Source organism: Oncorhynchus kisutch, linkage group LG7 (assembly GCF_002021735.2).
Source record: "Oncorhynchus kisutch isolate 150728-3 linkage group LG7, Okis_V2, whole genome shotgun sequence".
Taxonomy (NCBI): Eukaryota; Metazoa; Chordata; class Actinopteri; order Salmoniformes; family Salmonidae; genus Oncorhynchus; species Oncorhynchus kisutch.
The window spans coordinates 43,131,449-43,158,277 of NC_034180.2; the positions used below are offsets into that span (position 1 = coordinate 43,131,449).

The 26,829-nt window shown below is 42.3% G+C and overlaps 1 protein-coding gene across 7 annotated transcripts in view; it reads right to left on the reverse strand.

The window, feature by feature from the left end:
• The window catches only part of LOC109894641 (GTPase IMAP family member 8), a 39,111-nt gene extending 19,825 nt beyond the window's left edge, over positions 1 to 19,286 (reverse strand). For 2 of the 7 annotated variants that reach the window (XR_002255896.2, XM_020488259.2), the window contains exons 1-4: positions 19,054 to 19,112; positions 18,190 to 18,282; positions 9,522 to 10,226; positions 1,403 to 2,110 (exon numbers count right to left, since the gene is read on the reverse strand). Coding sequence is in view for 6 of the 7 variants with exons in the window: in XM_020488259.2 (XP_020343848.1) it covers positions 1,403 to 2,110; positions 9,522 to 10,226; positions 18,190 to 18,220 (1,444 nt within the window). In the remaining variant the exon portion in view is untranslated. The other 5 variants (XM_020488260.2, XM_031829145.1, XM_031829146.1 and 2 more) reach the window with 5 other exon arrangements.
• Positions 19,287 to 26,829: the final 7,543 nt, after the last annotated feature.

Below are 26,829 nucleotides of genomic sequence, written 5' to 3' on the forward strand. Positions count from 1 at the left end.
ATGTATAAATAAAAAAGAGCTGACACTGAATATCTCTTTGAGCATGAAGTCAGTTGCCAGAGAGGAAGGAAACTGCTTAGGAATTTCACCATAATGGTGCTTTTAAAACAGTTGCACAGTTTAATGGCTGTGATAAGAGAAAACTGAGGATGAATTAACAACATTGTAGTTACTCCAAAATATTGAGTTAAATAATGGCGTGAATAGAAGGAAGCCTGTACTGTCACACCCTGACCATAGTTTACTTTGTATATTTCTATGTTTTGGTTGGTCAGGGTGTGAGCATTCTATGTTTCATGTCTAGTTTGTCTATTTCTATGTCTGGCCTGATATGGTTCTCAATCAGAGGCAGGTGTTAGTCATTGTCTCTGATTGGGAACCATATTTAGGTAGCCTGGGTTTCACTGTGTGTTTGTGGGTGATTGTTCCTGTCTCTGTGTTTTCACCAGATAGGGCTGTTTCGGTTTTCGTTACGTTTCCACATTTGTTGTTTTTTAAAAGTTTTTGTATTGATTCGTGTTTTACGTTTGTTGATTAAACATGGATCGCAATCTACACGCCGTATTTTGGTCCGACTCTCCTTCACCACAAGAGAATCGTTACATGTACAGAATAAAACATATTCCAAAACTTTGCATCCAGTTTGCAACAAGACACTAAAGCAATACTGCAAAACATTTGGCAAAGGAATTAACATTTTGTCCTGAATACAAAGTGTTATGTTTGGGGCAAATCCAGCACAACACATTACTACGTACCACTCTCCATATTTTCAAGCATGGTGGTGGCTGTATTATGTTATGGGTATGCTTATCATCGGCAAGGACTGGGGAGGTTTTCAGGATAAAAAGAAAACAGAATGTAGCTAAGCACAGGCAAAATCCTATAGGAAAACCTGGTTCAGTCTGCTTTCCAACAGGCACTGGGAGACAACTTTACCTTTCAGGAGAACAATAACCCTAAAACACAAGGCCAAATTTACACTGGAGTTAATTACAAAGACGACATTGAATGTTCCTGAGTTTCCTATTTACAGTTTTGACTTAAATTAGCTTTAAAACCTATGGCAAGAAAATGGTTGTCTAGCAATGATCCACAACAAACGTCACAAAGCTTGAATCATTTAAAAAAAAATAAGGGGCAAATATTGCACAATCGAGGTGTGCACAGCTATTAGACATACCCAAAAAGACTGACTGCTGTAAGGTGTTTCTAATTACAATTAAATTCATTTTAATTTTAACCCCACAAATTTGGGCAAAGTCATGGAGAGTGGGCCCATCTATAATTAGGAAAATATGTGTCCTGCTGAGAATTAAAATGTATACTGTCAATTACAATTGTCTGGTGCTTTTATTCCTGCCAAGAAGTTTGAAAAATAAACCATGAACAGAAAACTCACCTATAAATGTTCTATGGATCTCTCTCTGTTTCTTGACCCTCATGCACAGCTCTTTAGCTTTGTCTTCCTTTTTTCTCCTCCAAACTTCTATCTTCTCTAGTAGCTCCCTCTTTATCTCAAAATGTCCTCCTCTGTTTCCTGCCACCATCTCTTCTATCTTCTCCAGCAGTTCTGTGACCTGAGTGACATCCCCTCTGTTCTCATTGTTGAGGATATGATACCTGTTCCCACATTTATCAACAAGCCACTTGAGGGCCTCCCCTTCACTCTCGATGTGCTGCTCAATGGTTGTGTCTCCTAGACAGTCCCCACGGGTAAACAGCACTATAGTGTGACTCCAGACCGTCTCACAGAGAAGGGTCAAGTGTTCCTCTACTGCTCTTCTGTCTTCCTCAGTATATAAAAACCCCACTGATATGACAAGGAGGAAAGTGTGGGGTCCTGGGGGACACAGAGACACACTGAGCAAAATCTCCTGTTTAACCAGCTCAGGAGTCCTTTCTACAGGAAGATTCTTCCACCAGCCAGGAGTGTCGATGACAGTGACCTGCCTCCCTGCTACTTCTCCCTGTCTCTTCACACACTGAGCAGTTGTCTTCAGGTCAAATGCCTCTCTGCCCAGTATGGTGTTTCCTGCTGAACTCTTCCCAGATCCTCCTCTGTACCCCAGCAGCACAATCCTTAACTCTGAGAGATGGAGGGAGTCACCTGACAGAGAGAGAGAGAGAGAGAGCGGGAGAGATTATTTTCCCTGTTCACAATGAAAGAGGTACATTTTTACTCTGTATAAAGTGTCCATTATAATATTCCTCATATGCCATTGTAACATGGAGGATTTAACCACAAATAAAGATTCCTGTAGCCGATACTACATCACCTTTTCATAGGTGAGGTCCTCGGAAGTAAACTAACAATGCACAGGTTATTTACATCAAGGAGTGGAGCATGAGAATGATCAGTCAGATATCAGATACCAAAATACATTGTATTTTCTATAACAGATTTATAGGTACATTCGAGACATCTTCAGCTCCAAGCGCTCTGGACAATCACTGCTGACAACAAGCACAACATGGTTACATCATTTCAGTTTCATCATTAGCACAAGTACTCATAATCACATCAAGGTATCACATAATATTCACATTCCTATCATCTCTAGCCTATAAAGGCATACCAATCAAATAATACTGAGGAAAGCATGTCAAGGGAGGACGAACAGCTGCCAGTGGAGAGGAACTTCTTGCCATAGACTGAATATTCAGCTCCAGTAGAATTGGGATTATGCCACGGCCACTGCTCCAATCCTCCCAAGGTCTGCCAGACTGTACACTTATAACAGGATCCACTGAATTAATGACAGTGACACATTCAATACCACCTTAGACACTCTTGCCTGCATCTAGGGTGTAATCATTAGTCCAACTGTTGCAAATAAGAGTTTCTATTGGACAAATCAAGGTATGTTTATCCCCATTTCATTCCGTTTGCTCCGTTTAAAAAAAGTTTTTCAACAGATACAGTTCACTCTCATAGCAGCTGTGTTAAGAAGCAGTGCGGCTTTTTTGGGTTGTGTTTCGGAGGACGCATGGCTTTCAACCTTCATCTCTCCCGAGCCCGTACGGGAGTTGTAGCGATGAGACAAGATAGTAATTACTAACAATTGGATACCACGAAATTGGGGAGAAAAAGGGGGTAAAAAAAAAAAGAGAATCTGTAGTATGTCTTCAAAATTGCTGTACACCAGCAGAACCCAACTTGAAAGAACTGGAGCAGTTTTGCCTTGAAGAATGGGCAAAAATCCAAGTGGCTAGATGTGCCAAGCTCATAGAGACATATTTGCTGTAATTGCTGCAAAGGTGGCTCTACAAAGTATTGACTTTGGGGGGGGGGGGGGGGGGGGGGTGTATAGTTGTGCACGCTCAAGTTTTCTGTTTTGTCTTATTTCTTGTTTGTGTCACACACCAAAAATATTTTGCATCTTCAAAGTGGTAGGCATGTTGTGTAAATCAAATGATACAAACCCCCTAAAAAATATATTTTAAAGGTTGTAAGGCAACAAAATAGGAAGAATGCCAAGGTGGGTGAATACTTTCGCAAAGCACTGTGGTATGCAGTGGCGAAATGTGACTATGCCTTCAGATGGACCAGACATTTTCCAACACATTGTATCAAACAAGAAAATAACAGAAAGCATATCACTTAATGCACCCAACATATCTTTTGTTTTCAGACCATTCTAGTTCTAGTGAAGGAGGAGCAATAGTTTTTAAATTACATTATGAATGAAACAAACAGACCTGGCTGTGCTCCTGGCTGCACAGAAACAGAACCGGCATGGACACAACATGTGACACACAGCATAAAATAATGCGACCAGCAAAAACAAAAAACACACTGTTTACACAACCTATGGTAGCCTAACACCACTATCAACAACAACAGTGTCACATCAAAGGTGACAGGCTTCGTACTACCTGTGCACTCCATTGTGCTAAAGGAGAGCCAGTTTTGGTCAAACACAGACACAGCTGATACACAGGCGACAGCAGTCACGTACAGCATTGAATATAAGGAATAAGCAGCCCATTCACTCCAGTAGGCCCCATGAAATCAGAACAATACAAAAGCACAACCATTTCATTTCCAAAATGAAATGAACAAACCAGCTATTACTTCCCATTGCAAATATATTTGATCATGTTCATCACACTAACTGGTGATCTAGTGTAAATGCAACGATGTTTCACAGTCATTGTTTTTCTAACAGATAGCTAACAGCAAGCGAGCTGCAGCAAAAAACTGTGCCACTCACCAGATTGATAATTTGTAAACTAAGTTTGAACGTTAATCTTGAAAAGGGTGATGCTAACAAATTAGCAAAACATCCACCTTGAACTTGATAACAGCTGTCGAGAGACATCACTGCTTTTAATGGTGCCACCCACTGCAAGTCAAAATGTGTTTGGTTCATTCCACTGTCACTCCAAAATTCTGCTCTAATACGGTTGAATACAGAGCAATAGTAATGGCGTCTTTTTGTTGGCAACATCTCTGCCATGGTTCGTTGGACTTAGCCTATGGCCAAATTAATGTTTTTTTAAATGAGTTTTTATAGAATTTTTCGATGAATGCTGAAAGTAAGGTCTGTGGTAAACACAGGCTTAGGAGATCTTATACGTTTTGTTCGATGAGATAATCTTCAACTAACGTCACATTTTGTGAATTTTGAAGCATTTATGTAAAAAAAAGCACATAAAGGCTTCATAATTTATAAAGGTAATGTAACTGACTGATGTTATCTCATAGAACACAATTTATAAGATCTCCTAAGTCCGTGTTACCCTCAGACCTTATTTTCGGGGTTTATCCCAAAATCCTACTCTTTTCCCAGTCATTTTCACCATAGAAATGCCTGAATGAACCAGAGGTAACAAATATCTGGGTTTTAGGACTACAAACTGGCGAGCTCTATGACATAGGCCTTCTGTCCAGCTTCTGAATGCATAGCCAATAGCTGGCTGTGCTAGCTAGATTTTTCTACCCAGAGACCAACAAAGAAAAATCCATGTATAATGTATAATGAATAAGGAATGTAAATGTTGGGGTCAATGGAGGGTGGATAAGAACTAGGTGTATTGAAAGTTACTCAGAGACAAGGGGGAGTGCAGGAAGTTTACATTCTGTCTAACATGTTATTGTTAAATCTCATGGATCCTAAGGAGGGAAGCAAAGGGCAACAGTCTGGTTTCAGTCACTGATAAGGTAGGCCAGTCATGGATAGGGAGGAGCGAGGAATTCATCACGAGGACAGGTCAAATGAAGTGAGAAGGAGCAGTCCTATTACACACACATATACTTCCACGCCAGCATGGACACAACATGTGACACACAGCATAAATAATGTGACCTGCAAAACAAACAACACACTGTTTACACAACCTATGGCAGCCTAACACCACTATCACACTATCAACAACAACAGTGTCACATCAAACGTGACAGGCCTTTGGTGCTGAAAGGACAGCAACCATACTGCCTGTGCACACCATGGAGAAATACATCTACGTCTCATTCTCAACTGCCCTTTTCAATTTTCTTCTTTGCAAGAATCATCTAGCTTGGGTTGATGGAAGGATGTAGGAGGGAACGTAGTGAACGAGTACAGTATGTAGCTAGCTATCTAACGTTAGCTTGCTCTGATTTTCAATGCAATATTCTGTCTTGTAAGTTTTTTATTCAACTGTGCACAAACCTGATTGATGAAGATAGGTGCCTGGCAGAGCATGTGGAGGAGAAATATGTTTTGACCATGGAAACTTACATTGTACCAACCAAAGTGGGTTTTTGACGTTGTAGATTTGTAACTATCTTACGAAAGCTTATGTTGTCAGTTCATCGTAACATTGTTTGGTGGGAGGGATATGTAACCTGAAAACTAGTTGTTATTGGCAGAGATGTTAGAAACGCTCTTTGATATTGGTCTATTAACGTATACCGCCTGGTGATGTTGCCAGGCAGGCCAAAACTCCATCCCACCAAAACAAGCAAAATAAATAAAGAATAAAAGGCTGAAATTGATCAGCTTAAATATATAAAACACACATTTTTGACTGCACATACACATGATAAGGCATGCACTCTACACAGGGTGCACATGGATTTTGTATTGTAAATATGTGATAGTAGAGTAGTGGCTTAATGTGTTGTGAAAAATGTTATAAATTGTAATGTCATGAAATATTTGAAACGCTATATAACTGCCTTAATGTTGCTGGACCCCAGGAAGAGAAGCTGCTGCCTTGCCTAGGTAGGTTGCCTTCCTTGGCTCCAGCAACAATAAGGCAGTTATATACCATTTCAAATATTTCATCACATTACATTTCCTGCCTTGGCAGCAGCTAATGGGGATTAATTCATACAAATACTGCACTGGATCTTTAAGCAAATTCTCCCAATTCCAGTGCAGTAGAAGCTTGGGACTAGTTCATGTTGAACATGGATTAAAACAAAGTAGCATAGATCTAAAAGCTGTAAGGTATTTTACATAAACTTTTATATTAGACCTGGCTGAGATGTTGTTGTTGTCTTAGAATACCATTTATTTTGTATTTTCTTCCCCTATAATGAAAACATATTATAGGCTACATTCATCCCAATGGAATGTGTTGTAAATGGAAAGATCTTTAAACAATTTCTAATGAGCGGTACTGAAGTAGCACCAGTGCATTCAGAAAGTATTCAGAGCCCTTGACTTGTTCCACATTTTGTTACGTTGCAGCCTTATTCTAAAATTGATTAAACATTTTTTTTCTCATCAATCTACACACAATACCCCAAACTGACAAAGCGAAAAGAGGTTTAAAGGAATCTTTGTAAATGTATTAAAATAAACAGAAACAGAAACACCTTATTTACATAAGTATTCAACTACTCTGGACGTCTCTGACTTAGAATACGTGGACAACTACAAATACTTAGGTGTCTGGTTAGACTGTAAACTCTCCTTCCAGACCCATATCAAATATCTCCAATCCAAAGTTAAATCTAGAATTGGCTTCCTATTTCACAACAAAGCATCCTTCACTCATGCTGCCAAACATACCCTTGTAAAACTGACCATCCTACCAATCCTCGACTTTGGCGATGTCATTTACAAAATAGCCTCCAATACCCTACTCAACAAATTGGATGCAGTCTATCACAGTGCAATCCATTTTGTCACCAAAGCCCCATGTACTACCCACCATTGCGACCTGTAAGCTCTCGTTGGCTGGCCCTCGCTTCATACTCGTCACCAAACCCACTGGCTCCATGTCATCTACAAGACCCTGCTAGGTAAAGTCCCCCCTTATCTCAGCTCGCTGGTCACCATAGCATCTCCCACCTGTAGCACACGCTCCAGCAGGTACATCTCTCTAGTCACCCCCAAAACCAAATCTTTCTTTGGCCGCCTCTCCTTCCAGTTCTCTGCTGCCAGTGTCTGGAACGAACTACAAAAAGCACTGAAACTGGAAACACTTATCTCCCTCACTAGCTTTAAGCACCAACTGTCAGAGCAGCTCACAGATTACTACACCTGTACATAGCCCACCTATATTTTAGCCCAAACAACTACCTCTTTCTCTACTGTATTTAATTAATTAATTAATTTTGCTCCTTTGCACACCATTATTTTTATTTCTACTTTGCACATTCTTCCATTGCAAATCTACCATTCCAGTGTTTTACTTGCTATATTGTATTTACTTTGCCACCATGGCCTTTTTTTGCCTTTACCTCCCTTATCTCACCTCATTTGCTCACATCGTATATAGACTTGTTTATACTGTATTATTGACTGTATGTTTGTTTTACTCCATGTGTAACTCTGTGTTGTTGTATGTTTCGAACTGCTTTGCTTTATCCTGGCCAGGTCGCAATTGTAAATGAGAACTTGTTCTCAACTTGTCTACCTGGTTAAATAAAGGTGAAATAAATAAAAATTTAAAATAAATAAGTATTCAGACCCTTTGCTATGAGACTCAAAATTGAGCTCAGTTGCATCCTGTTTCCATTGATCATGCTTGAGATGTTTCTACAACTTGACTGGAGTCCACCTGTGGTAAATTCAATTGATTGGAGAGGATTTGGAAAGGCACATACCTTTCTCTATGAGGTCCCACAGTTGACAGTGCATGTCAGAGCAAAAACCATGCCATGAGGTTGAAGGAATTGTCCGTAGAGCTCCAAGACAGGATTGTGTCGAGGCACAGATCTGGGGAAAGGTACCAAACATTTCTGCAGCATTGAAGGTCCCCAAGAACACAGTGGCTTCCATCATTCTTAAATGGAGGAAGTTTGGAACCACCAAGAGTCTACCTAGAGCTGGCCGCCAGGCCAAACTAAGCAATCGGCAAGAAGGGCCTTGGTCAGGGAGATGACCAAGAATCCGATGGACACTATGACAGAGCCTCAGAGTTTCTCTGTGGAGATGGGAGAACCTTCCAGAAGGACAACCATCTCCGTAGCACTCCACCAATCAGGCCTTTGTGGTAGAGTGGCCTCAGTAAAAGGCACATAACTACCTGCTTGGAGTTAGCCAAAAGGCACCTAAAGGACTCACAGACCATGAGAAACAAGATTCTTTGGTCTGATGAAACCAAGATCTTTCTTCTTTGGCCTGAATGCCAAGCGTCACGTCTGGAGGAAACCTGGCACCATCCCTACGGTGAGGCATGGTGGGGGCAGCATCATGCCGTGGAGATATTTTTCAGCTGCAGGGACCAGGAAACTATTCAGGATTGATGGAAAGATGAACGGAGCAAAGTACAGAGAGATCCTTGATGAAAACCCACTTCTGAGCGCTCAGGGCCACCTTCCAATAGGATAAAACCCTAACACACAGCCAATACAATGCAGGAGTGTCTTCGGGACAAGTCTCTGAATGTCCTTGACAGGCTCAGCCAGAGCCCAGACTTGACTTGGACCCGAACGAACATCTCTAGTGACCTGAAATTAGCTGGGCAGCGATACTCCCCAATCAACCAGACAGAGATTGAGAGGATCTGCAGAAAAGAATGGGAGAAACTCCCCAAATATAGGTGTGCCAAGCTTGTAGCGTCATACCCAAGGAGACTCGAAGCTGTAATCAATGCCAAAGGTGCTTGAATAAAGTACTGATTAAAGGGTCTGAATACTTATGTAAATGTATATTTAGTTTCTTCTTTGTCATTATAGGGTATTGTGTGTAGATTGATGAGGGAAAAAAACGATTTAATCAATTTTAGAATAAGGCTGTAACGTTACAAAATGTGGAAAACGTTAAGGGGTCTGAATACATTCCAAATGCATTGTATAATGTAGGAGCTATTCTGAAGTAGCTATAGTTTCGTGCTTCAGTGCGCAACTTTTCAAAACCCAATCAAATTAATTTTGCCCCTAGAGCAGATCTGCCCTGGGAACAGTTTTGACTTAGTAAAACTGCAATAAACTACCAATGGCAGACTGTAGCTTTAGTAACCCCATACTGTATTATAACTTAGGTAACTGTACCTGGTGTATACCAGATGCCATCAGTTGAATAATTCAAAGACCCTGAGCAGAGACAAAAAATATATAAACAATTAAATAATCTCACCCATTAGTAATCTGAGGGTCTTTCTCTGTTCCTGAACCTTCATCAGTCTCTGTTTTGCGCGCTCTTCCTCTGCTTTCCGTTTCTCTTCTATCTCCAGTAGTATTTCTCCTTTTATCTCATAATGTCCACCTCTGTTTCCTGCCACAGTCTCCTCTATGTTATTCAGCAGCTCTGTGATCTGCGTGCTGTCACCCCTGTTTTTATTGTTGAAGACATGATACCTGTTTCCACATTTCTCAACAAGCCATTGGAGGGCCTTCCCTTCTCTCTCAATGTGCTGATCAATGGCTGTGTCTCCTAGAAAGTCCCCATGGGTAAACAGCACTATTGTATGACTCCAGACTTTCTCACTGAGAAGCCCCAGGTGTTCCTCTACTGCTCTTCTGTATTCCTCAGTGAATGAGTCATCCACATCTATGACAAGGAGGAATGTATGGGGTCCTGGGGGACACAGAGACACACTGAGTACAATCTCCTGTTTAAGCAGCTCATGAGTATTCTCTAAGGGGTGATTAGCCCACCAGCCTGGAGTGTCGACCACAGTTAGATGCCTCCCTGCTACTTCTCCCTGTCTCTTCACACACTGGACAGCTGTCCTCAGGTCAAACTCCTCTCTGCCCAGGATGGTGTTTCCTGATGAAGTCTTCCCAGCTACTCTGTATCCCAGCAGCACAATCCTCAGCTCTGAGAGATGGAGGTAGTCACCTGGCATTATGGAATACAAAAACCTTTAAATAAGCTGAAGCACAATGAAATCATATAGCGTTCATCACAAAATATTTTGGCCCACGACCCCATTTTGATATCTGAAAATTCTCGTGACCCCAACCATGTGAAAAAAAAGGATGTAATTAACAGCAAATGTTAACTTTTTTAATTGGGGCTATGGCAGTCAATTTCAAAACATTCTAACAGTATTTCTGATTGTATTCTCAATCACCTCTACCTTACCTGACACCCTGGATCTATTCCATCTGAACAAGAGGAATACCTATGTAAGAATGCTTTTCAGTGACTATAGCTCAGCATTCAACACCATAAAAATCTCTAAGCTCATCATTAAGCTTGGGGCCCTGGGTCTGAACCCTGGGATGTGCAACTGGGTCATGGACTTCCTGACAATTCACTCCAAGGTGGTGAAGGTAGGAAACAACACCTCCACTTCGCTGATCCTCAACACAGGGGCCCCACAAGGGTGCGTGCTCAGCCCCTCCTGTACTTCCTGTTCACCCGTGACTATGTGGCCATGCACGCCTCCAACTCAATCATCAAGTTTGCAGACGACAACAGTAGTAGGCCCGATTACCAACAATGATAAGACAGCCTACAGGGAGGAGGTGAGAGCCCTGGGAGAGTGGTGTCAGGAAAATAACGTCTCACTCAACGTCAACAAAACAAAGGAGCTGATCGTGGATTTCAGAAAACAGCAGAGGGAGCATGCCCCTATCCACATCTACGGGACCGCAGTGGAGAAGGTGTAAAGCTTCAAGTTCCTCGGCGTACACATCACTGACGATCTGAAATGGTCCACCTATACAGACAGTGTGGTGAAGAAGGCACAACAGCGCATCTTCAACCTCAGGAGGCTGAAGAAATTTGGCTTGGCCCCAAAAACCCTCACAGACTTTTACAGATGCACAATTGAGAGCATCGTGTCGTGCTGTATCACCACCTGGTACATCAACTGCAGCGCCAACCAAAGGGCTCTCCAGAGGGTGGTGTGGTCTGCCCAACGCATCACAAGGAGCAAACTACCTGCTCTCCAGGACACCTACAGCACCCAATGTCACAGAAAGGCCAAAAAGATAATCAAGGACATTAACCCCTCGAGCCATGGCCTGTTCACACCGCTATCATCCAGAAGGTGAGGTCAGTACGGGTGCATCAAAGCTGGGATGAGAGACTGACAAACAGCTTCTATCTTAAGGCAATCAGACTGTTAAATAGCCATCACTAGCCGGCTTCCACCCGATTACTCAACCCTGCACCTTAGAGGCTGCTTCCCTATATACAGTCGAAGTCGGAGGTTTACATACACTTAGGTTGGAGTCATTAAAACTAGTTTTTCAACCACTCCACAAATTTCTTGTTAACAAACTATAGTTTTGGCAAGTCGGTTAGGACATCTACTTTGTGCATGACACAAGTAATTGTACCAATAGTTGTTTACAGACAGATTATTTCACTTATAATTCACTGTATCACAATTCCAGTGGTCAGAAGTGTACATACACTAAGTTGACTGTGCCTTTAAATAGCTTGGAAAATTCCAGAAAAAGATGTCATGGCTTTAGAAGCTTCTGACAGGCTAATTTACATAATTTGAATCAATTGGAGGTGGACCTGTGGATGTATTTCAAGGCAAACCTTCAAACTCAGTTCCTCTTTGCTTGACATCATGGGAAAATCAAAGCCAAAGAACAGATCAGTTAGGAAGTTAAAGCTTGGTCGAGGTATTGGAGTGGCCATCACAAAGCCCTGACCTCAATCCTATAGAAAATGTTTGGGCAGAACTGAAAAAGCGTGCGCGAGCATGGAGGCCTACAAACCTGACTCATTTACACCAGCTCGGTCAGGAGGGATGGGCCTGTCAAGCCCTGTCAAGCCCTGGGTTCTCTATGGTGTTTTAGGTCAGGGCGTGACTAGGGGCGTTTATAGGTACTATATTTCTATGTTGGTGTGTGTGTATGGTTCCCAATTAGAGGCAGCTGATAATCGTTACCTCTAATTGGGGATCATACTTAGTGTGTCCTTATTCCCACCTGCGATGTGGGATATTGTTTTGTGTGAGTGCCTATGTGCGCTACGTGTTTCACGATCGTTATCTTTGTTGTTTTTGGAAATTTCACTACTATAAAAATGTGGAACTCTACTCACGCTGCGCCTTGGTCTAATTATTCATACAACAGTCGTGACGGGGCCAAAATTCACCCAACTTATTGTGGGAAGCTTGTGGAAGGCTACCCAAAACGTTTGACTCAAGTTAAACAATTTAAAGGCAATGCTACCAAATACTGTATGTACACTTCTGACCCACTGGGAATGTAATGAAAGAAATACAAGCTGAAATAAATAATTCTCTCTACTACTATTCTGACATTTCACATTTGTTAAAGTGGTGATCCTAACTGACCTAAAATAGGGAATTTATACCAGGATTAAATGTCAGGAATTGTGAAAAACTGAGTTTAAATGTATATGGCTAAGGTGTATGTAAACTTCTGACTTCAACTGTACATAGACTTGGAATCATTGTCCACTTTAATAATGGAACACTAGTCACTTTAATAATGGAACACTAGTCACTTTAATAATGGAACACTAGTCACTTTAATAATGGAACACTAGTCACTTTAATAATGGAACACTAGTCACTTTAATAATGGAACACTAGTCACTTTAATAATGGAACACTAGTCACTTTAATAATGGAACACTAGTCACTTTAATAATGGAACACTAGTCACTTTAATAATGTTTAAACAATGTTTACATACTACTTTACTCATCTCATGTGTGTACTGTATTCTATTCTACTGTATTTTAATCAATGCCACTCCAATGTTGCTCGATCTAATGTTGATATATTTCTTAATTCCATTATTTTCGATTCAAATCACATTGTATTTGTCACATGCGCCTTAAAGTGAAATGCTTATTTACAAGCCCTTAACGAACAGTGCAAGAAAATACCTAAACAAAAGTATGAGATAAGAATAACAAATAATTAAAGAGCTGCAGTAAATAACAATAATGGGGCTATATACAGGGGGGTACCAGTACATAGTCAATGTGCGGGGGCACCAGTGCACTTGATTAGATGTTCAGGAGTCTTATGGCTTGGGGTTAGAATCTGTTTAGAAGCCTCTTCGACCTAGACTTTGTGCTCCGGTACACCGCTTGCAATGGGATAGCAGAGAGAACAGTCTATGACTAGGGTGGCTGGAATCTTTGACCATTTTTAGGGTCTTCCTCTGACACCGCCTGGTATAGAGGTCCTGGATGGCAGGAAGCTTGGCCCCTGTGATGTACTGGGCTGTCGCACTACCCTCTGTAGTGCCTTGTGGTTGGAGGCCGAGCTGTTGCCGTACCAGTCAGTGATGCAACCTGTCATGATGGTCTCAATGGTGCAGCTGTATAAATCCTTTTGAGGATCTGAGGACCCATGCCAAATCTTTTCAAATCGTCTCCTGAGGGGGAATAGGTTTTGTTGTACCCTCTCTACGACTGTCTTGGTGTGCTTGGACCATGTTAGTTTGTTGTTGATGTGGACGCCAAGGAACTTGAAGCTCACAACCTGCTCCACTACAGCCCCGTGAATGAGAATGGGGGCATGCTCGGTCCTCCTTTTCCTGTAGTCCACAATCATCTCCTTAGACTTGATCACGTTGAGGGAGAGGTAACTGTCCTTGCACCACACAGTCGGGTCTCTGATCTCCTCCCTATAGGCTGTCTCATCGTTGTCGGTAATCAAGCCTATAACTATTGTGTCATCTTTTAAAAAAAAATGTATTTAACCAGGTAGGCTAGGTGAGAACAAGTTCTCATTTGCAACTGCGACCTGGCCAAGAAAAAGCAAAGTAGTTTGACACATACAACAACACAGAGTTACACATGGAATAAACAAACATACAATCAAACATACAGTAGAAAAATCTATATACAGCATGTGCAAATGAGGTAGGATAAGAGAGGTAAGGCAATAAATAGGCCATGGTGGCAAAGTAATTACAATATACCAATTAAACACTGGAATGGTAGAATGTGCAGAAGATGAATGTGCAAGTTGAGATACTTGAGTGATTTTTGCAGTTCGTTCCAGTCATTGGCAGCAGAGAACTGGCAGGAGAGGCGGCCAAAGGAAGAATTGGCTTTGGGGGTGACCAGTGAGATATACCTGATGGAGCGCATGCTGTGGGTGGGTGCTGCTATGGTGACCAGTGAGCTGAGATAATGCAGAGACTTGTAAATGACCTGGAGCCAGTGGGTTTGGCGGCGAGTATGAAGCGAGGGCCAGCCAACGAGAGCATACAGGTCGCAGTGGTGGGTAGTATATGGGGCTTTGGTGACAAAATGGATGACACTGTGATAGACTGCATCCAATTTGCTGAGTAGAGTGTTGGAGGCTATTTTGTAAATTACATCGCCGAAGTCGAGGATCGGTAGGATGGTCAGTTTTACGAGGGTATGTTTGGCAGCATGAGTGAAGGAGGCTTTGTTGCGAAATAGGAAGCCAATTCTAGATTTAATTTTGGATTGGAGATGTTTAATGTGAGTCTGGAAGGAGAGTTTACAGTCTAACCAGACACCTAGGTATTTGTAGTTGTCAGAACCGTCCAGAGTAATGATGCTTTACGGGCGGGCAGGTGCGGGCAGCGATCGGTTGAAGGGCATGCATTTCGTATTACTTGCATTTAAGAGCAGTTGGAGGCCACGGAAGGAGAGTTGTATGGCATTGAAGCTCATCTGGAGGTTAGTTAACACAGTGTCCAAAGAAGGGCCAGAGATATGTAGAATGGTGTCGTCTGCGTAGAGGTGGATCAAAGAATCACCAGTAGCAAGAGTGACATATTTGATGTATGCAGAGAAGAGAATCGGCCCGAGAATTGAACCCTGTGGCACCCCCATAGAGACTGCCAGGGGTCCGGACAACAGGCCCTCCGATTTGACACACTGAACTCTATCAGAGAAGTAGTTGGTGAACCAGGCGAGGCAATCATTTGAGAAACCAAGGCTGTTGAGTCTGCCAATAAGAATGTGGTGATTGACAGAGTCGAAAGCCTTAGCCAGGTTGATGAATACGGCTGCACAGTAATGTCTCTTATCGATGGCTGTTATGATATCGTTTAGGACCTTGAGCATGTCTGAGGTGCACCCATGACCAGCTCTGAAACCAGATTGCATAGCAGAGAAGGTACGGTGGGATTGGAAATGGTCGGTAATCGGTTTGTTAACTTGGCTTTCGAAGACCTTTGAAAGTTAGTGTAGGATAGATTTAGGTCGAGTTGCTGTGGGTGGAGCGCAGGGCTGTTGACCGGGGTAGGGGTAGCCAGGTGGAAAGCATGACCAGCCGTAGAAAAATGCTTATTGAAATTCTCAATTATAATGGATTTATTGGTGGTGACACTGTTTCCTAGATCTTACAAATTCATAGAAGCATCACTGCTTTAAGCTTCACGACTGACATTTGGACCAGCGATGTTAGCCCCACGAGCATGCTGAGTCTGACAGCACAGTGGGTCGACCAGGATTTTGTACTAAGGAAAGCCATATTGCATGCTCAAGAATATGCTGGTTCTCATACCGCTGCTGCCATTTCAATTGCATTTGAGAACATGTTTGAAATCCCCAAGAACAAAGTACACGCTGCGTTACGTGATAATGCACGTAACTCTTTTGAGTGTTAAGTTATTGTTTTCTTACTAGATAATATGCGTGTGGAAATGTTACATGTACTGTAGTTAATATAAGTAGACATGCACTCATAATTGACTGTAGCACATATAAAGCGAGTTACCGGTGGCTGAAATCACAATCATCGCAGGTCGAATGAGTGATGAATTTCCTAATTAATTTTGCCCTGCAAGTGTAAACACGTCAGACGTCATGGTACGTCATCAGATGTGTCCACTTAATTTGAAGGCTGAGGGGAGAGGGTGTGTCTTTTAAGTGTTTGGAATGCAGCCCAGTTCTCGGGGGACGGAGTGGTGTCACACCTTTCCCCCATCCCTAGGAAACACAACAGATTAAACTAATTGTTTTGCCCAACTGATGATCATGATTAGTTGATTATTGCAGTCAGGTGTGTTAGCTGGGGCTGGGGCAAAAATGTTACACCAATCAGGCCCCTGACCATAGCTGAGGGGAGGACGGCTCAAAATAATAGCCATGACGGAGCGAATGGAATGGCATCAGAAAGGTTTGACCAGCATCAGACCTGCACTGACCAGCATAGACCAGCATGCACCAGCTAGAAATGTATGCTGGTCTTTTTTTCATCAGGGAATTTTCTCTGACTGCCCCCATCTAGGAAGCAAGAGCTATCTTCCTACCCGATGGGCCCTCCCCCATGCCTTTGCAGTTTACATCAACAATGTGTTCTGTCCATCTGGTTTCATCGTCACTGAATGGGGAATAAGTGAGGAAACCTCATCATCTTCAGAAACAGTGAGAGGTTGCACCTCACTCTTGTTACCGGGTCACACAGCAAACTGTTGTCTGCTTCCACATTTTACACATGGCCCTTCTTTGACTTATATTTTGCCATGAGTTTCTGTACCAAACACACAAAGCATCTTCCCATCTTCTTCAGTTTCTCTTTGCATGATTTGTATAAGTTGCAAAAAAAGGCGTTTCTTGCCTTACTGCACAAGCTGGACATCATTCACAAGTGATAAAACATCCTTCACAAGTGATAAAACATCCCTAGCCTAATATCGTCACCCATCAGACTATTCTTAATTTAATGTTGTCTTTATATACACTACCAGTCAAAAGTTTTAGAACACCTACTCATCCCCGACTCATCCAAATTGAGATGGTTTGGGATGAGTCGGACCGTAGAGTGAAGGAAAAACAGCCAACCAGTGCTCAGCATATGTGGGAACTTTTTCAAGATGGTTGGAAAAGGATTCCAAGTGAAGCTGAATGCCAAGAGTGTGCAAAGCTGTCATCAATGTGGCTATTTGAAGAATCTCAAATATAAAATATGTTTTGATTTGTTCAACATTTGATGCCATGTGTGTTATTTAATAGTTTTGATGTCTTCACTACTATTCTATAATGTAGAAAATAGTAAAAAATAAAGAAAAAACCTTGAATGAGTAGGTGTTCTAAAACTTTTGACTGGTAGAGTATACTAAGTAATATATTTGTGAAATTAGTTTTGATATAGAATGGACCATTTTCATGCACCTGTTTCCGAAAAGGGGTATGGGGAAAAATACATGTCATCTATGCACTTAAATAGCGAATGAGGGACGCTTTTCCCGTGGTTGATTTTCATGCCAGGCAGGGAGGCTATACTAATGTTGTAAAGCAAAGCAATGTTCTTAATATTTTAAAAAGTTGAGAAATAAATATAGTAGGCCTAGCCTATAGAAAGCTGATGAGGTCCTCCTATTTTTATTAGAGGTCATCAAACTTTGTTTTCTCACACAATTACGTAGTCTATAGAAATGGGCTCTCATCAAGTTTTTGATTCGATTTTCGATTCGATTTCCATTGTTGTCAGAGTGATTAGAGGGACAATAGAGTGATGAGTACCAGGCAGTTAGCAAGTTTGGTAGGCTACTAATGAGCAGCATCAGAGAAGCCTAATTACCGTGACTAAACGGTCAGATGGAATTTGACTGCCATCATGATTCGTGACCGCCGGTGTGGCGGTAATAAGGTCACTGTAACAGCCCTACTCTCTCCCTACTCTGAACCTCCCTCTGTAGGAGACTAACTATCTCAGACACTTTCCATTCATCATCTACTCTCCTTTGACGATTATAGTCAAGAGCTACTGTATGTCCTCTGGAATCATCTGCAGTAAGATTGGGCATAGTCGGCATCCATGTGTCTCTACACCCAGTGATCCCTAGCTCCTAATCTGAATTTCCCATTCATCATTTGATGAGTACAAAATCAATAAAAATATTTATGTTTAATTTGTAGATATTACCTGACGGTGTGTGTGATCCACTGGCAGCCATTTTTGCATCTCTTTCTCTCCTTCTGCCTCCCTCCAGCCTGGAACTGTCATTTACTCCTGCAGCTGTAGATCGGATAGGAAAATTATTTATTTTTACTTTCTCATGTCAAAAACACCCTTCTGATAAGATACAGTAGGTGTCCAGTACATCCTCATGAGGACACAGTGGTTAATCAAACAGAAAGAGAGCCTATAGATTTGACCTGCCGCCTGTCAGCACGTGACAGAAAAGAAGGCATAGCCTGCATATGACACAAGGCTGGGTGCTGTATGGAGAGTCTATCTGAAGGGTAAATGGCGCCACCTGGCTGTCTTACAGACTGTAACTTAAGACTCAAGGGGCCTAATAAGGTTCTTCTGTTAATTCACAGAAACTATTGAGCAAAACAACCAACAAAAAGAAAATACATAGCTGAACTTACACACAGAGGGTCAAGTAGTTTCTGTTAGCAAGTGAGAAGCAGGTATGATCTGGAGTCTAACTTCCTGTTGTTGCACAGTACCCTAGTCAGTTCTAATCATAGTCTTACTTTGATAAACATACGTTGTCTTGTCTTAATTTTCCCTCTCATCATTATTAATCAAACACTTAACAAAATAATGAGTAATTTAAAGTTGAGAAACATTTTCATAGCCTGAAAATAATATCTATGGGAGAGATAGCTCTCTACGTAGAGTGAACATAATATAGTTGTCACATATTGGACTAGCGGACTAATGCCTACAATTAATTGTTTAAAATATATTTGATTGTTTATGATAAAAATAATTGTCCTACTGGTTCCCAACAAATACTAAATAAAAACTCTAAAAGATAAAGAATACATGACATACCGTCTCGACAGACATTCTACAAAACGAGTAAGTGAAAGTAAAATAGATGTGGAACAGCATTTACCTCTGTGGCCCCTCCCATCCAACTCTATGACACAATCCCCTACAGGAAGACCGGACTTCAGACTGCTTTCATTACAATCAGTGTTGTTGTTGTAGAAATTATTTTAGGTAGGCGCAAAACTGGCTCCATACTTCCATTCATTTTTTTAAACTCAGGAAATACTATACATGCTCTCTCTGCCTTTGGTTTCACTGTCAAGGATTTCCTCCTCTTCTTCCGAAGAGGAGAGGCGAAAAGGATCAGAGGACCAATATGCGGCGTGTTAAGTGTTCATGGTTCTTTTAATATGTAAATGTACACATGAACACTACAAAACAATAAACATGAAAAACCTAACCAGTCCTATCTGGTGCAAAGACAGAGACAGGAACAATCACCCACAAACACACAGTGAAACCCAGGCTACCTAAGTATGATTCTCAATCAGAGACAACTAATGACACCTGCCTCTGATTGAGAACCATACTAGGCCGAAACATAGAAATACCCAAATGATAGAAAAATAACATAGACTGTCCACCCAACTCACGCCCTGACCATACTAACTAAATACAAAACAAAGGAAATAAAGGTCAGAACGTGACATTCACATCATGACATGTTCACTACAGGGAGGAGAGTTGATGCATACACATCCATCAACAATCATCTGAATTTATTTAAATACTTGTTTTCAATAAACAATTATTTTTAAACCAGATTGTTTATCTACAACATGACACAGTGCTAATGGACTCTGTACATCTCAGAAACATACTAAAGAAGGCAGACAACAAAGACATAATACAACAATCACTTTGTTCATGTGGATCTTTCATAGAAAGAATACAGTTAGGCTGCTTTACCAGAAAATTCAGCAGTGCTTTAACAAACTTGGAACAAATCTTGTGATAATTAAGTAATGGGAAAAGCAGGGGAGCAACTTTCCCTGGGGACCGGGGGGGGGGGATGACCCCCCATTCTTGAAATGTTTGTCCCCCCCAGTTGAATCATTCCATTGGGATACAAAAAGCGTCATCGGTGTGCTTTAGGGCCAGGCAGTTTGGTGGTTTCAGACAGCTGGATTTAGGGCCAGGCAGTTTGGTGGTTTCAGACGGCTGGATTTAGGACCAGGCAGTTTGGTGGTTTCAGACGGCTGGATTTAGGACCAAGCAGTTTGGTGGTTTCAGACGGCTGGATTTAGGACCAGGCAGTTTGGTGGTTTCAGACGGCTGGATTTAGGACCAGGCAGTTTGGTGGTTTCAGACGGCTGGATTTAGGACCAGGCAGTTTGGTGGTTTCAGACGGCTGGATTTAGGACCAGGCAGTTTGGTGGTTTCAGACGGCTGGATTTAGGACCAGGCAGTTGGGTGGTTTCAGACGGCTGGATTTAGGACCAAGCAGTTTGGTGGTTTCAGACGGCTGGATTTAGGACCAGGCAGTTTGGTGGTTTCAGACGGCTGGATTTAGGACCAGGCAGTTTGGTGGTTTCAGACGGCTGGATTTAGGACCAGGCAGTTTGGTGGTTTCAGACGGCTGGATTTAGGACCAGGCAGTTTGGTGGTTTCAGACGGCTGGATTTAGGACCAGGCAGTTTGGTGGTTTCAGACGGCTGGATTTAGGACCAAGCAGTTTGGTGGTTTCAGATGGCTGGATTTAGGACCAGGCAGTTTGGTGGTTTCAGACGGCTGGATTTAGGACCAGGCAGTTTGGTGGTTTCAGACGGCTGGATTTAGGACCAGGCAGTTGGGTGGTTTCAGACGGCTGGATTTAGGACCAAGCAGACACCACAGAGCGTGAGAACAAAGGCAGCTGTTGTCTGTGTGTTGTGCTTTTTCTCTGAGTTGTAAAAGCAAGTAGAGCAAAAACGGTGTACTCTTAACTGACTGATATAGCTGGCTAGGTAACTGCAGTTTAATTTAACAGAAAAAAGTATTTATTCCCGGTGCTGAGCTAGTAGTGTAACTGACATGTAACTTTAGCTAGTGTTTCATCCCCTCTCTACTGAAGTTCTGTCTGAAGTGAATGAACTAGCTAGCTAGCTAGTAGCTACCACAGCCAGTTCAGCTCTAGCCTCCAGCTATCTGTCAGGTAGCAGTGTCTAACAGCTGTTGTGTGTATGGAAATGTTTTGTAGCCTTTTATTTGTCCCGTTTCAACAGCAGTAAATTAACTTGACTTGTTTTCTCCAGTTGATGTACCATTAGAGCTAGCCAAAAGTTGGCTGATGCTAGATATCATTTTTTTGCCCCAATCACAGTCAGTACATCAATGCAACGTTATTGATCTGATAGTTTCCCTAACTAATTCCTAACTTTTTACACTGAAACTGTATGAACAACTCTACAGGCTTCAATGTCATGTTGCACAGTTAGTAGACAACACTATACTCAACATTTCTTAGCAGGATCAGATGGTGACAGGTGTCCCTGCAGGGTCAGACAGCCAGGGAAGACCAGTCAATGGAGCTCAGGTTTATTTTGCAGTATATTATAACAATCAGTTAATAGATACAAAATTCCATCTTGAGTTGATGGGTAGGCTACAGTCTGGGAATAATGGTCATTTCAATAATTTAACACTTGATTCTATTCTTGGAAAATATAATGTATAAATGTACACCAAGGTAATTCTTCATCATGCCTTATCTGAGCAGGATCAGATGGTGACAGGGGTCTCAGCAGGGTCAGGCAACCAGGGAAGAGCAGTCTGTGGCGGCACTGAAGTGAACTTTTATTCACTTTATTCTATCTGTGCAGCCAATACTGGACAAGCCAGAAGCTTCAAATAGTCTGACAAACCTCTAAAGTTGATTTCCAAACTGTAAGGTTGATACACTTTTCACGATGACACAAAACATTAAAGAAATCAAATGTGAGGAAGACCTGGGAGACACTACTGATGATGATGAATGGATACAGATATGTTTGAATGCCCAGTCATGTTCATATAATCTCAGACATAAATTACTGCAGTTTAAGACCATCCATAGAATGTAGTAGAACTAGTGCCATTCAAAAGTATTCAACCCCTTGGAGTTTTTCCTATTTTGTTGCATTACAACCTGTAATTTAAATGGATTTTTATGTGGATTTCATGTAATGGACATGCACAAATTGGTGAAGTGAAATGAAAAAAATAACATGTTTCAAAAAATTCTAAGAAATAAAAACCGTAAAAGTGGTGCGTGCATATGTATTCACCCCCTTTGCTATGAAGCCCCTAAATAAGATCTGGTGCAGCCAATTACCTTCAGAAGTCACATAATTACTTAAATAAAGTCCACCTGTGTGCATTCTAAGTGTCACATGATCTGTCACATGGTCTTTGTGTATATATATATATATATACATACACACACCTGTTCTGAAAGGCCCCAGAGTCTGCAACACCACCAAGCAAGGGGCACCACCAAGCAAGCGGCACTATGAAGACCAAGGAGCGCTCCAAACAGGTCAGGGACAAAGTTGTGGAGAAGTACAGATCAGGGTTGTGTTATAAAAAAATATCCAAAACTTTGAATGTCCCACGGAGCACCATTAAATCCATTATAACCTGCCAGAGAGGGCCGCCCACCAAAACTCACAGACCAGGCAAGGACGGCATTAATCAGAGAGGCAAGAAAGAGACCAGAGATAACCCTGAAGGAGCTGCAAAGCTCCACAGCGGAGATTGGAGTATCTGTCCATAGGACCACTTTAAGCCATACACTCCAGAGCTGGGCTTTACTTAAGTGGCCAGAAAAAAAGCCATTGCTTAAAGAAGAAAATAAGCAAACACATTAGGTATTCGCCAAAAGGCATGTGGGAGACTCCATAAAACATATGGAATGGGATGTTTTTCATCGGCTGGGACTGGGAAACTGGTCAGAATTGAAGGAATGATGGATATTTCAGTCTTCCAGAGATTTGAGACTGGGACGGAGGTTCACCTTCCAGTAGGACAATAACCCTATGCATACTGCTAAAGCAACACTTGAGTGGTTTAAGGGGAAACATTTAAACATCTTGGAATGGCCTAGTCAAAGCCCAGACCTCAATCCAATTGAGAATCTGTGGTATGACTTAAATATTGCTGTACACCAGCGTAACCCTTTCAACCTGAAGGAGCTGGAGCAGTTTTGCCTTGAAGAATTGGCAAAATCCCAGTGGCTAGATGTGCCAAGCTTATATAGACATACCCCAAGACACTTGCAGCTGTAATTGCTGCGAAGGGTGGCTCTACAAAGTTTTGACTTTGGGGGGGTGAATAGTTATGCACGCTCAAGTTCTGTTGTTTTGTCTTATTTCTTGTTTGTTTCACAGTAAAACAAATTTTGCATCTTCAATGTGGTCGGCATGTTGTGTAAATCAAATGATACAAAACCCCAAAATCCATTTTAATTCCACGTTGTAAGGCAACAAAATAGGAAAAATGCCAAGGGGGTGAATACTTTCGCAAGCCACTGTACCTATTTAGGCAATCCCTACTGCTAGGTTGCTCAGTCCTGGCCCTGGAGGTCTGCCGTACTATTGGTTGTCACTCTGGCCTTGGCCTAACAAACCTGAAACCAATAACTAATGGTTCACTAAGATCCTAAAGCTGAGAGGGATGTAGTGGGTTGGGGCACTGCAGGACGGTGGACCCCTAGGGGCAGGATGAGAAGATCCAGCTATATTGTGTGCAAGTAAACAGAGCTCTACTGTACTATTAGGCCTATGATATGAATTACAGTGCAAACCCCAGAGGAGCCTTATTGCTATTATAAACTTGTTACCAATGTCATTATAGCAGTAAAACTAAATGTTTTGTCATACCTGTGGTATATGTTCTGATATACCATGGCTTTCAGCCAATCAGAACACAAATACAATGAAATAAAATCAAAGGCTAAATACAAGTGCCTTACAAGATGCTTTCTTAAAATAGATCAATTCAATTGTTAAAACATTTGAATACTTTTCTCATCTCACAGTTACACACAGAGTTTAAGATGATAGACAAGCCAAAGCAAATTACATAATATGTTTTCTATTTTCTGCGCAAATAATATCTGATCAAAAAGAGCTCTTCTCAGAAAAACACACACCTGACTGACGTTACCGAACTCGTAGGCTGTTCACTGATCATAGTTGTAGCCAAAACAATGACTCTGCACAGTGCACACAGTGAGAATATGATACGCTATGTGTTATTTTTGCCCACTCCACCCTCCCATAATGGCACGAAAACATATTTATCCAATTTGAAAGGATGTTAAATGTGTCACTCTCTGTAGAAACAGAGGTGAAACAACCTGAGTTTATTTCATTGCTTATTATCAGTCTTTTTTTAAAGTGTTCAGCTAAATGTCCATTTAAGGACTATGGATGACTAGGGTGAGAAGCATCCATGAGACAACCCCTCTCTGCCTTGGTAGCAAAGTGAAGTAAAGAACTAAACTGGTTACCTGTTTTAGTTCAGTTGATAAGTAACATATCTAACGTGGATAAGTCCAGTCCTGTGGGTGCTGCTGGTTTTCCATCCTCCCTTAATCAGGGACTGATTCTAACTTGGAGAATCAGTCATGTGGAATATCTAACTTTTAGCACATCAAAGTACCAGGGACCAGAGTAAAACCAAATAATACCAGAAGTGCCCAACCGCTGAGGGACCACACCTGGTCCAGGGCTTTTAGCATATCAAAGTACCAGGGACCCAGAGTAAAACCAAATAATACCAGAAGTGCCCAACCGCTGAGGACCACACCTGGTCCAGGGCTTTTAGCATATCAAAGTACCAGGGACCCAGAGTTAAAACCAAATAATACCAGAAGTGCCAACCGCTGAGGACACACCTGGTCCAGGGCTTTTAGCATATCAAAGTACCAGGGACCCAGAGGTAAAACCAAATAATACCAGAAGTGCCCAACCGCTGAGGACCACACCTGGTCCAGGGCTTTTAGCATATCAAAGTACCAGGGACCCAGAGTAAAACCAAATAATACCAGAAGTGCCCAACCGCTGAGGACCACACCTGGTCCAGGGCTTTTAGCATATCAAGTACCAGGGACCAGAGTAAAACCAAATAATACCAGAAGTGCCCAACCGCTGAGGACCACACCTGGTCCAGGGCTTTAGCATATCAAAGTACCAGGGACCCAGAGTAAAAACCAAATAATACCAGAAGTGCCCAACCGCTGAAGGACCAGACCTGGTCCAGGGGCTTTTAGCATATCAAAAGTACCAGGGACCCAGAGTAAAACCAAATAATACCAGAAGTGCCCCAACCGCTGAGGACCACACCTGGTCCAGGGCTTTTAGCATATCAAAGTACCAGGGACCCAGAGTAAAAACCAAATAATACCAGAAGTGCCCAACCGCTGAGGACCACACCTGGTCCAGGGCTTTTAGCATATCAAAGTACCAGGGACCCAGAGTAAAACCAAATAATACCAGAAGTGCCCAACCGCTGAGGACCACACCTGGTCCAGGGCTTTTAGCATAGCAAGTACCAGGGACCCAGAGTAAAACAAATAATACCAGAAGTGCCCAACCGCTGAGGACCACCACCTGTCCAGGGCTTTTAGCATATCAAAGTACCAGGGACCCAGAGTAAAACCAAATAATACCAGAAGTGCCCAACCCGCTGAGGACCACACCTGGTCCAGGGCTTTTAGCATATCAAAGTACCAGGGACCCAGAGTAAAACCAAATAATACCAGAAGTGCCCAACCGCTGAGGACCACACCTGGTCCAGGGCTTTTAGCATATCAAAGTACCAGGGACCCAGAGTAAAACCAATAATACCAGAAGTGCCCAACCGCTGAGGACCACACCTGGTCCAGGGCTTTTAGCATATCAAAGTACCAGGGACCCAGAGTAAAACCAAATAATACCAGAAGTGCCCAACCGCTGAGGACCACACCTGGTCCAGGGCTTTTAGCATATCAAAGTACCAGGGACCCAGAGTAAAACCAATAATACCAGAAGTGCCCAACCGCTGAGGACCACACCTGGTCCAGGGCTTTTAGCATATCAAAGTACCAGGGACCCAGAGTAAAACCAAATAATACCAGAAGTGCCCAACCGCTGAGGACCACACCTGGTCCAGGGCTTTTAGCATATCAAAGTACCAGGGACCCAGAGTAAAACCAATAATACCAGAAGTGCCCAACCGCTGAGGACCACACCTGGTCCAGGGCTTTTAGCATATCAAAGTACCAGGGACCCAGAGTAAAACAAATAATACCAGAATGCCTACCCCCCCCAACCGCTGAGGACCACACCTGGTCCAGGGCTTTTAGCATATCAAAGTACCAGGGACCCAGAGTAAAACCAAATAATACCAGAAGTGCCCAACCGCTGAGGACCACACCTGGTCCAGGGCTTTTTAGCATATCAAAGTAACCAGGGACCCAGAGTAAAAAACCAAATAATACCAGAATGCCCCAACCGCTGAGGACCACACCTGGTCCAGGGCTTTTAGCATATCAAAGTACCAGGGACCCAGAGTAAAACCAAATAATACCAGAAGTGCCCACCGCTGAGGACCACACCTGGTCCAGGGCTTTTAGCATATCAAAGTACCAGGGACCCAGAGTAAAACCAAATAATACCAGAAGTGCCCAACCGCTGAGGACCACACCTGGTCCAGGGCTTTTAGCATATCAAAGTACCAGGGACCCAGAGTAAAACCAAATAATACCAGAAGTGCCCAACCGCTGAGGACCACCACCTGGTCCAGGGCTTTTAGCATATCAAAGTACCAGGACCC